Source organism: Colobus angolensis, unplaced genomic scaffold (genome assembly GCF_000951035.1).
Source record: "Colobus angolensis palliatus isolate OR3802 unplaced genomic scaffold, Cang.pa_1.0 Scaffold535, whole genome shotgun sequence".
Lineage (NCBI taxonomy): Eukaryota > Metazoa > Chordata > Mammalia > Primates > Cercopithecidae > Colobus > Colobus angolensis.
Genome location: NW_012118877.1, coordinates 301005 through 314107, shown reverse-complemented (window position 1 = coordinate 314107; position 13103 = coordinate 301005). Strand labels below are relative to the sequence as shown.

The 13103-nt window shown below is 36.7% G+C and overlaps 1 protein-coding gene across 3 annotated transcripts in view; it reads right to left on the bottom strand.

Annotated features, from left to right (window-relative positions):
* The window catches only part of NUDCD1 (NudC domain containing 1), an 81949-nt gene that overhangs the window by 35302 nt on the left and 33544 nt on the right, over nucleotides 1–13103 (bottom strand). For all 3 annotated transcript variants that reach the window (XM_011961083.1, XM_011961085.1, XM_011961084.1), the window contains one exon: nucleotides 5187–5391. In XM_011961083.1, the coding sequence (XP_011816473.1) occupies nucleotides 5187–5391 (205 nt within the window). The remainder of the gene's footprint in view (nucleotides 1–5186; nucleotides 5392–13103) is intronic.

The following is a 13103-nucleotide window of genomic DNA, read 5'->3' as shown; positions in this document are numbered from 1 at the left end:
AAATAAGGAAAAAAAATAACTTTGGTAATACAGGGAAAAAAGATGTTAATGTGTTCTCTATTAACTTATGTAAAATCTAACTCTGTACATGCAAACAATTAAATAATTCCAAATGTACTAAAAATGGCCTGTCAGGGAACCCTGAGATCAAGGACTGATGCAGCAGGAAAGGGAAAGAGAGTAGAGTCAAGGCAGACTATGGACATAGCAGGAGAAGTAAGTTGGCCCATGTTCCTCTGGAATAGGAAGGAAAACCCAAGTAAGATGCTTTGGGAGCACCCACTGCTGTAACAGAAAAGTGGAGTGGTGACAGCTATTCCACAACAAAGCAACCTTTTCCATGTGCCATCTTTCATACATGTGTACCATATTAGCTCATGCCCTGGAACACAACTGCAAGAATACAATAATAACTATTATAATTATCAAATAGGACATGCAAACTTATCTGCCGTTCTTTTTCAAGACTGTTATAATCACTACCTTATGAATTACAGCATTTAACATTTTTCTGAAACTACCTATTTTAAGAGACTATACAAAATAATAATGAGTACTTATCATTAGCACTGAAAATTACTACCACAATAAAAGCCCAAATTTAGTTACATTTTTTTCTTTTTTTTTGAGACAGAGTCTCACTCTCTTGCCCAGGCTGGAGTGCAGTGGCACAATCTCTCTTACTGCAACCTCCGACTCCCAGGTTCAAGTGACTCTTGTGCCTCAGCCTCTCAGTAGGTAGCTGGGATTACAGGCCACGCAATCATGCCCACCTGGCTAATTTTTGTATTTTTAGTAGAGACAGGGTTTTGCCATGTTGGCTAGGCTGGTCTTGAACTCCTGACCTCAAGTGAGCTGCCTGCCTTGGTCTCCCAAAGTGCTGAGATTACAGGTGTGAGTCACTGTGCCCGGTCCCGAGATTTAGTTACATGTTCTCAGGATAAAGGTAATCTTGATGATAATGATGATGATGATGATGAAGATGATGATAGTAATAGTAATAATGACAATAGCTTATACTTACCTATATGTCAGGTGCTGTCTTAAGCACTTTACATGTTTTAACTCACTGGTTACAACAACCAAATAAAGTACTGGAAATATTTTTATCATCACCATTTTACAAGTAAGAAAAAAAGTACTGAGGTTAAGCAACTTGCCAAGGTCACAAGCTATTTAAGCAGTCTGGCTCTAAGTCCATGTTCTTCACTACTGCACTATTCTGCAGTAGTGAAAAAATATATATAAATAACTATTAAAGAACATTTACCCAGTGAACTAGCTGCTACCTAAAGAGGTCTGAAAGAGTTGATACAATGTTATAATTTCCAAACCATCACTAATTTGCATAGCTAATCAGTGCACCCTTCTTGTAAGACTGCATTTATACGTTTTAAAACTAGTATTGTCTGCTACCATCCAAGCAAAAAAAACCCACACAATGCCAAACATAATTAATTACAGATTAGTTAAAAAGTGAGACAATAACTTTTGAAAATGAGAGGTACGAATAATTTACTCAAGTACAGAAAATCATGTGTTTTTAAACCAACGATACCACCTACACCACATTGTAATTATCTTTTTTAAACACAAAGTAATAATCAAACACCTCAAATTTAATGGAAAAATAATACTGATCTATGTTGATGCACTGAATGCTGAACTACTTACATGAAGTCAAGCTATTCCCCTAGACCTTTGCTGGGTTACTGCGTGATGACTTACATTTAACAATGTTAGTTCTAGTTGGTTTGCCAATTTGTAAATGTGACTCACATACACATAAACATAATTAAATAGAGTATGTGGAGATACAAAATACTTTTAAAAGAACCTTTCAAGCAATTATTTTTGATGTATTAAAAAGTGTAACAAAATCACCAAATGTCTTCATTAATGAAATGTAAGATACTTGCTTTTACAACTCCAAACTTTCTATGAGCTAGATATATTTGTCTTAGACGCTCATGATTGAGACTTGTATCAGACTCACATGGATCATATACTACTAATTAAGAACTATACTTTGTGTAAAAACATCTAAGTTATCCTCTATGTAACATCAACTTAAAGCACAAGATTTAGGTCATATTTTAAATCAACCATTTCTCATTTCTGACCAAATCTGATGATTTAAAAAATTAACTGCCTAACTCTATTCATTAATCCATCACTGAATTTAATAATTACTAAGACTTGATTTAAATTAAAAGAAAATAATTTTATTAATCCAAATAATTAGGGAATAAATTGCCTGGAATAATAGATTTGCAAAATGGCACAGTAGTGGGGGGGCAAAGGATTCTAGTTTTATAAGACACTTAACTTTATCTTTTTTAAAAAGATAGTTTTGCTCCTTTAATTGAGGTATAATTTATAAATAAAATTTACAGATTTTAAGTGTAGAATTTACTGAGTTTGACAAATGCATACACTTTGTAATCCAGGGAGGATACTGAATTATTTCCACCATACGGGCAGTTCCCGTGACCTTTCTCCTGTCAATCTCCCTATACCCTAGAGATAACAAGTGTTTTGATTTGTATCACCATAGATTAGTTTTGCCAGTTCTAGAATTCTGTATGTGGAATCATACAGTACGATTTTTTGTCTTTGGTTTCTTTCACTCAAATGTTTTTAATTCATTCATATTGCTTTTTATTTACTGCTAGCACTTTATGACAGAGTAGTATTTCATTGTATGAATATACCACACGTACTTATCCATTCACCTTTTCAGTAACACTAGAGATGTTTCCAGTTTCTGGCTTTTGAAAGTGTGCCTGCTCTGAATATATGTTTGCAAATTTGTTTTGGCTTTGTTTTGTTTTTTAATATATATTTTCAGCTGGGCATGGTGGCTCACATCTGCAATCCTAGCACTTTGGGAGGTCAAGGCAGGCAGATCCCTTGAGGTCAGGAGTTCGAGACCAGTCTGAGCAACATGGCAAAACCCCATCTCTACAAAACTCAAAAAAATTAGCTGAGTGACTGTGCCACTGCACTCCAACCTGGGCAACAGAGTGACACCCTGTCTCAGAAAAAACAAAAAATTATATACATTCATTTATTTTGGTTAAACATCAAGGAGTAGAATTGTTAGATTAAAAATCAGTATATGTTTAACTTGATAAGAAACTACTAAACAGTCTGCTAAAGTGATTGTATTATTATTTTACACTTGCACCAGATACGAATGAGTTGCTGGTGCCCCACATCCTTGCCAACGTTTGATACTGTCAGTCTTCAAAGTTTTAGTTATGTATTGGTGTCTCACTCTAGTTTTAATTTTCCTAATGTCTAATGATAATTGCCTTTTGATGGGCTTACTAGCTGTTCAAGCTGTTCACATATCTTCTATTGTAACAGGTCTATTCAAATAATTTAACCATTTTAAAAAATTGGCTTCTTTTTTTTATGAATTTGTAAGGCTTCCTTATACACTAAGAATGAAAACCCTTTGTTTAAGATGAATACTGTGAATATTTTTTTCCCAGTCCATGGCTTACCTTTTAGTTAGTTTTTTTTTTTTTTTTTTCGCCCAGGCTGGAGTGCAGTGGCCGGATCTCAGCTCACTGCAAGCTCTGCCTCCCGGGTTCCCGCCATTCTCCTGCGTCAGCCTCCCGAGTAGCTGGGACTACAGGCGCCCGCCACGTCGCCTGGCTAGTTTTTTGTATTTTTTAGTAGAGACGGGGTTTCACCATGTTAGCCAGGATGGTCTCGATCTCCTGACCTTGTGATCCACCCGACTCGGCCTCCCAAAGTGCTGGGATTACAGGCTTGAGCCACCGCGCCCGGCCCCTTTTAGTTTTCTTACTGGTATCTTTAGAAGAACAAAAATTTTTAATTTTGCTATGCAGAAAATGCCTGTTTTGATGAAGTTTAACTTATGTATTTCTTTTTTTTTTGAGATGGAGTTTCTCTCTTATTGCCCAGGATGGAGAGCAATGGCCCGGTCTCGGCAACCTCCGCCTCCCAAGTTCAAGCAATTCTCCTGTCTCAGCCTCTGAAGTAGTTGGGATTATAGGCCTGTGCCACCACGCCCAGCTAATTTTTGTGTTTTTAGTAGAGACGGGGTTTCACCATGTTGGTCAGGCTGGTCTCGAATTCCTGACCTCAGGCAATCCACCTGTCTCAGCCTCCTAAAGTCCACTGTGCCTGACCACTTACGTATTTCTTTTATGGCTTTGTGTACTGAACACACAATTCACAAAAGAAATGTAAATGGAGAATTTACATAAGAAAAAATTACAACTTACAAAGAAATATTAATTATTCCGCTTTTAGAAATTTATCCTTCATATATACTTCTACACATGTGAAATAATATGTATATACACAGACATTATTGAAAACAACCTAAATTAACACAATAGAGGATTCATTGTCTAAAATGATGGTGCAGTTGACAGAATAAAATACCATATCATAAAAGAGAATTTAATAATTTTTATATATTCATTATGGAAAGATCCCTAAGATTTATCATTGCAAATGAACAAAACCAAGATGTTTAATTGTGTAAAATATGTGTTAAAAACTTTTTTGCTGTTGTTAGAGACAGGATTTTCTCTTTTTGCCTACGCTAGTCACAAACTCCTGGCCTCAAGCAATCCTCCTACCTCAGCATCCCAAATGTTGGGATTACAGGCATGAGCCACTGCAGCTAGCCGCCAAAAGTAGTTTTCCTTAAAGAAAAGAAAAATGTATGTGTGGTGCTTGAACGTATGCAAAAATGTAACAACACTGATTGTGAGTGGGAGGATAGGTGACCCATAGGCTTGTGTTGGAGGCAGACTTCTCACTCTATATCCTTTTGTATATTTTAAATTTTAAAGAATGGAAATATATTATCAGGCCAGCAAATTAAAGTTAAAAAAATTATTTCTATTAAAAAGTCTGGAAAAGTGCAATTTAAAATAAATAGCCATTTTTACCTATGATTATTATTGTATCCAAAGCTGGTAAAACAAAGCACTACCATATTCTCTAAGTGATAATTATGCTATTATCTTTAATTTCAACTAGAAACATGCTCTTTGACACAGTAATTATATTTTTATTATATCTTAAGAAAAGTAACCAGTAATACAGACAGAACTATTGTACTAATCTCTGATGTATCCAACTGTGGAAAGAGTAAAAAGAAAAAAGATAATAGAATATTAAAATTATAAAAATACCTATTACTCTCTTTAATTATCCATGTACTGCTTTCATGATCAATGGATGAATAAAGTTTTCCTTCTAAAAACTGGTGATCCTTCAGTACAATGTTGATGTGATCAGGCAAAAACTGTACTTGAATGTCCTCCTTAGTACTGTCTTCTGGAAGCCTTATCGTTACTGTCAAATCATCCTCAGTCTGTTGCCAGTAATACAGAGGTTCTATTGGGAAAAGAAAAATGCATCATGTAATAAGAAATTAGAGAAAACATACGCACACACAAAACCTATCTAAAAGAATTTTAGTATATTTACTAGTGATTATCTCACAAAATGTAATTATAAACAAATATGCACAGATCTCTTTGAGGAATTTTCACTCACAGATTTGTAGTAATTAACATGAAAATTTCCCCTTCCAGACTTACCTAATGCTTGAGGAGATAAAGCACTCATAAAATACTAATGATAGCAATCCTTTATCCTCATTTCTTCCCTCTCTCCCTCCCTTCATCCCTCTTTCACTCCTTCCCTTAAACACACACACACATACACACACACACACACACACACACAGAGTGATTCCTTAGTTCAAAATAACACAAAATATGTTACCCAGAAAAGCTAGCAAAGCAGTTACATAATAATATCTCAATGGATAGCTTCTGCCAGATCATGGGAATGGAAGGATGTGCAAATCCCATGCACTTTTAGTATAAATTAAAGGCCATACTACCCCAACCCTTCCTGTGCATACATCACAGTGCAGCAGGGCCCTCTCCACTCCACATCTAAGCAGACCTCCAGACATTCAAAGCACCTCCTTGCCCAGATGGGCAGCCTGAACTGCCCCACATTTCCTATGCATGGATCTGGTGTAGGGGGGCCCTCTCTGCTTCACACTCAGGCAGACTTTCAGGCATTCAAAGCACCTGTTTGCCTGTTTCAACAGCCTGAGTTAACCTACATTTCCTGTGCAAAGATTTTCATACAGAGGGGCCCTCTCTGCTCCCTGCCCAGGCAGAGCTCCAGGCACCTGTAGCTCTTCTAGATTAGGAGTTCATGCCATCTCCCAAATCCTGTCCAGAGAACGTGGTGCTGGGGGTGTTTCTCAGCTCCACACTTAGGCATGCCTGTAGGCATTTAGTGGCTGCCAGGTAGATTCTCCCTCAGCGCTGGTGCCCACACCTGCCACAGGGGGATCCTGTAGGCAGATCTGCCCAGTCTCATCCCGCCCATCTTGGCACCCAATCCCCAGGGCTGAGCAGGGAGCTCAGACAACTGTGCAATCCAAGAATCAGCCCATTGCCTGAGGCAACAGACAGTTCTCCCAGTAAACAAGGATTAAGTATATACCAGCTGCACTGGCTGCAATTGGCTGTTACTAATAAGACCATCTACCGGTTTGTAGGTTAAACTGCATAGCCCAATATACAACCTGCCAACAGAAGTGCATAGGGCGGTGGAAGCAAAGCCCAAAGACCCTACTCAGCACTCTCTACAGTCACACCCCCAAGAGAAGGAAAGAGAAAGAAAATATATATACATATATTATAAGCAAAGAAAGAAAAAAGAATCCTACCTGCACAAAAATATTATAAAAATTAGAAGTGCCAGGATCTCTAGATAAGAAACCAGAAAACCAAGTACCACATGTTCTCACTCATAAGTGGGAGTTGAACAATGAGAACACATGGACACAGGGAGGGGAACATCACACACTGGTGTTGTCGGCGTGTGGGGGGCTAGGGGAGGGATAGCATTATAAGAAATACCTAATGTAGATGACGGGTTGATGAGTGCAGCAAATTACCATGGCAGGTGTATACCTATATAACAAACCTGCACGTTCTGCACATGTATCCCGGAACTTAAAGTATAATAAAAAAAAATTCAAAAAAAAAAAGAAACCTGTTCAAGAATTGTGGCACCATAAAAAATTCTGAATGTAGTGACAGAACACAAAATATCACTAGCTCTCTAGAAATGGTCCTTAACCAAAATAGAAACTCAGAAATAAGAGACAAAGAATTCAAAGCATGGATTGCAAGGAAGCTCAACAAAATCTAAGACAAGGTTGAAAATCAATACAAAGAAACTTCTAAAGCAATCCAAGAAATGAAGGAAGAGATAAACATCTTTAAAATAAATCAATATAAACTTCTGGAATTGAAAAACTCACTTACGGAATTTCCAAATACAATTGAAAGCTTTATCAACAGATTGGACCAAGCAGAAGAAAGAATTTCAGAACTTGAAGGCCAGTCTTTCAAACTAGCCTAGCTAGACAAAAATAAAGAAAAAAATAATTTTAAAAAATGAACAAAGTCTCTTAGAAATATGAAATTATGTAAAGTAACAAAACCTATGAACTACTGGCATTCCAGAGAATAAACACTAAACAAACTGAAAAACATATTTGAGGGGATAATTCAGAAAATTTCCCTAATCCTGCTAGAGAGGGAGACATCCAGGTATAAGAAATCAAGAGAACACCTGAGAAATACTATACAAAATGAAGATCACCAAGGCATATAGCACGAGACTGTACAAGGTCAACACTAAAGAAAAAACCTTAAAGTCACCTAGAGAAAAGAGATTACAAACAAGGGAACCCCATTAGGCTAACAGCAGACTTCTCAGCAGAAACCTCACAAGAAAGGAGAGATTGAGGGCCTATTTGCAGAATTTTTAAAGAAATTCCAACCAAGAATTTCATACCCACTAAACTAAGCTTCGTGAGTGAAAGAGAAACAAAATCTTTTCCAGGCAAGAAGCACTAAGAGAATTAGTTACCACTACACCAGCCTTAACAAGAGATCTTTAAGGAAGTTCTAAACAGGGAAACAGAAGAACAATATCTGCTACCACAACAACACAAGGACAGAGTCACAGTCCCTGTAAAGCAACTGCATGATAGAAACTACGAAGTAACCAGTCACAACTTCATGATAGAATCAAAACTTCATATAAGAATATTAACCTTAAATGTAAATGATCAAAACATCCTGCTTGAAAGGCACAGAGTAGAAAGTTGGATTTAAAAAAAAAAAACAAAACAAAAAACAAGGCCAACAAGGCCCATCTGCATTCTACAAGAACTTATCAGACACATAATGACATTCACAGGTTCAAAGTAAAGGGCTGGAAAACAAAAAGGGCAGGGGGTTTTTTTTTTTTTTTTTTTTTTTTTTTTTTTGAGACGGAGTCTCGCTCTGTCACCCAGGCAGGCTGGAGTGCAGTGGTGCAATCTTGGCTCACTGCAAGCTCCACCTCCAGGGTTCACGCCATTCTCCTGCCTCAGCCTCCCAAGTAGCTGGGACTACAGACGCCCGCCGCCACGCCCGGCTAATTTTTTGCATTTTTAGCAGAGACGGGGTTTTACCGCGTTAGCCAGGATGGTCTGGATCTCCTGACCTCGTGATCCACCTGCCTTGGCCTCCCAAAGTGCTGAGATTACAGGCGTGAGTCACTGCGCCCGGCCGCAATTCTTACATCAGATAAAACATACTTTAAACCAACAAAGGTAAAAAAAGAAAAGGACAAAGGGCATTACATAATAATAAAGGGTTTATTTCAATGAGAAGACTGAACTATCCCAAATATCTGGGTGCTCAACATTGGAGCACCCAGATACATAAAACAAGTACTTCTAGACCGATGGAAAGACTTAGCCACAAGACAATAGTGGGGAACTTCAACATAACCACTCACAGCATCCCACAGATCATCAAGGTAGAAAACTAAAGAAAAATTATGGACTTAAATTTGACACTTGATCTAACAGACATCTACAGAAGACCCCACCCATCAACCACAGAATATAAATCCTACTCATCTGTAGATTTGTAAATCATACTCCATACTGAGTATGTAAATCATACACACTGAGATGTAAATCATACTCCAAGATCACTCACACGCTCAGCCATAAAGCAAGTCTCAACAAATTATAAAAAATGAAATCATACCAATCATACTCTAAGATCACAGTGGAATAAAAATAGAAATCAATACCAAGAAGATCTCTCTAAAATCACACAATATCATGGAAATTATCTGGGATGCAGCAAAAGCAGTGTTAAGAGGAAAGTGCTATATATCTACCTCAAAAAGTTAGAAAAATCTCAAATTAATGATCTAATATCACACCCAGAATAAGAAAAAAACCAAATTAATACCAAAACTAGCAAAAGAAATAACTAAAATCAAAGCAGAACAGAATGAAATTGAGACCCAAATATCCAAACAAAGAATCCATGAAACCAAAAGTTGTTTTTTTTTTTTGACAGGATAAACAAGATCAATAGGCTATTAGCTAGATTAACAAAGAGAAGATGCAAATAAACGCAGTCAGAAATGAAAAGGTAATTACAACCAATTCCACAGAAATACAAAAAAAACCCAGAGACTATTATGAACCCCTGTATTACCCAAACTAGAAAATTCAGAGAAAATGGATAAATTCCTGGAAAACAATCTCCCAAGATTGAATCAGAAAGAAACTGAAACCTTGAACAGACCAATATCAAGTTCCAAAATTCAATCAGTCATAAAAAATCTATCAACCAAAGAAAGCCCTGGGCAGATAGATTCACATCTAAATTCTACTAGACATACAAGGAAAAGCTGGTACCAATTCTACTGAAACTATTCCAAAAAAAATCGAGGAGGAGGAACTCCTCCCTAACTCACTCTATGAAGGCAGCATCACCTTGATACCAAAACCAGGCAAAGACACACACACAAATAAAAATTACAGGTCGATATCCCTGATGAACATAGATGCAAAAATGTTCATCAAAATACTAGCAAGCTGAATCCAACAGCACATCAAAAACTTAATTGACTATGATCAAGTAGGCTTCCTTCCTGGGGATGCAAGGTTAGTTTAACATACGCAAATCAATAAATGTGATTCACTACATAAACAGAATTAAAAACGAAAATCATAGGAACACCTCAATAGATGAAGAACAAGTGTTCAATAAAATCCAATATCCCTTCATTTTACAAATCCTCAAGAAACTAGGCATCAAAGGAACATACTTCAAAATAACAAGAGCCATCTACGACAAACTCACAGCCAACATCATACTGAAGAGGCGAAAACGAAGTTCTCAAAAGTTCCTCTTCAGAACTGAAACAAAATAAGGACGCCTACTCTCAACAGCTCTTATTCAACATAGTCCTGGAAGTACTAACCAGAGCAATCAGACAAAAGAAATAAATAAAAGGTATCCAATTAGGAAAAGTCAAACTTTGCCGATGATATAATTCTATACCTAGAAAATCCGAAAGATTCCACCAAAAGCCTCCTGGAACTGACAAATGGCTTCAGTAAAGTTTCAGAATACAAAATCAATGTATGAAAACCAGTAGCATTTCTATAAACCAATAATGTTCAAGCTGAGAGCCAAATCAAGAACACAATCCCATTTACTGTAGCTGCCAATAATAATAATAATAATAAAATACCTAGGAATTCATCTAACAAGGAGGTGAAAGATCTCTACAAGGAGAATTACAAAGCACTGCTGAAAGAAATAACAGATGACACAGATAACTGGAAAAACATTCCAAGTTAATGGGTTGGAAGAATCAATATCGTTAAAATGTCCATACTGCTCAAAACAGTCTACAGATTAAATGCTATTCCTATCAAACTACCAATATTATTTCACAGAACTAGAAAAAACTATTCTGAAATTCATATGGATCCAAAAAAGAGTCCAAATAGCCAAAGCCATCCTACGCAAAAAGAACAAATCCAGAGGCATCACACTAACTGACCTCGGAGTATACTACAGGGCTACAATAACCAAAAAGGGTACAAAAACAGATACACAGACCAGTGGACCGAGAAATAAAGCCACACACCTATACCCATCTGATAATCTTTGATAAAGGCAGCAAAAACAAGCAATAGGGAAAGGAGTCCCTATTCAATAAGGGTGCTGGGATAGCTGGCTAGCCATATGCAGAAAAATGAAACTGGTTCCCTACCTCTCACCATATACAAAAATTAACTCAAGATGAACTGAAGATGTAAATGTAAGACCTCAGACTGTAAGAATCTTAGAAGAAAACCTAGGAAACACCATTGTGGACACTGGCCTTCAAAATAAATTATGACTAAGTACTCAAAAGTAATTTCAACAGCAAAAAAACAGACAAATGGTACCTCATTAAATGAAAGACTTCCTCCACAGCAAAAGAAACTATGAGTAAACAAACTATAGAATCAGAGAAAATATTTGCAACTATGCACCCAACAAAAGTCTCATATCAAGGCTCTATAAGGAACTTAAAAAACTGAACAAGCAAAAAACAAATAACTCCATTAAAAAATGGGCATAAGACATGAACAGCACTTCACAAAACAAGACATACAAATGGCCAACATGCAAAAATACTCATCACTAATCATCAGCACTAATCAAAACTACAAGGATAATATCATCTCACACCAGTCAGAATGGTTATTAATAAAAAGTCAAAAAACAACACATGCTGATAAGGCTGTGGAGAAAAGGGAATGCTGATACACTATTGGGGGGAATGTCAATTAATTCAGCCCCTGTGGAAAGCAGTTTGAAGATCTCTCAAAGAACTTAAAACAGAACTACAATTCAACCCAGTAATCTCAACACTGGGTGTGTGTATATATATATATATATATATATAAATAAATAATTTTTTTGCCAAAAAGATACATGGGCTAGTATGTTCATCACAGCACTATTCACTACAGTAAAGACATGGAATCAACATAGGTGGCCATCAACAGTGGACTGAAAAAAACAATGTGGCACATATACACCACGGAATACTACACAGCCAGGTAAAAGAACAAAATTATGTCCTTTGCAGAAACATGAATATAGCAAGTTGCCGTAATCCTATGCAGATTAGTGCAGGAACAGAAAGCCAAATACCACATGATCTCACTTATAAGTGTGAGCTAAACACTGGGTACCCATGGACATAAAGATGGCAACAACACACACTATGGACTACCAGAGAGAGTAGAAAGGGTTGAAAAAATAACTGTTGGGTACTATGCTCAGTACCTGGGCAGGATCAACTGTACCCCAAGTCTCAGCACCATGCAAATACACCCAGGTAAAACAACATTCACATGTACTCCCTGAATCTAAAATAAAAGTTGGAATTTTAAAAATGTATTAATTAATTAAAGGCCATGGATGTAGGCTAAAGGGAAAGTCACAATTTTTTAATCACCTCCCCATTGTATACATTGTTGAATGTATAAAAACACCAAAATAATTTTCTCAATTATTGGTTTCTTTGAGTACCTTTCTATGCCTTTAGAGATTGTGTTTTAGGTCTTTAAAAACATATTATTAAAATGCCAAACAGCCAATAGATAATACCAGTCTTCCTGAAGTTAACAGAAAGGAAACCAGTATATATATTAATATTCAGAAAGTATTACACATGCCAATCAATGACCAAACTACCCATAATTTTTAAAAATTACAACACTTCTCCTTTATTACTGTGAAAATCCTATGACAAAATGAACAATGAATTTGGGGGGAAGTCAAGATATAGCATGAGATGTCATCAAGAAAAACAGTATCTGTGGTAGTAATTTAAAGACATGATGTGTCCCACTTAGACTTCAATCTCTCTTGGAACTACATGGTTCCAAGTTATCTGGGCAGAATGGCTCCAAAGATTAAGGCATTCATTCCACTCCCTCACAATTGCTTACCAAAGGAATTCTAAAGACACATGATTTAGTGAAATAAATAGCTATCTGGCTAAGCTTTAGATGAGGTTAGCATCCTAATTAGACAGAATAGTAACATTTATTCAGGAAAGGATCTTAGAGATAATCTAACAAAAAACGAATCCCATATGAGGAAACCAAGGTGTTAAAAGTCTAAAGGCCTACTAAGTTCAAG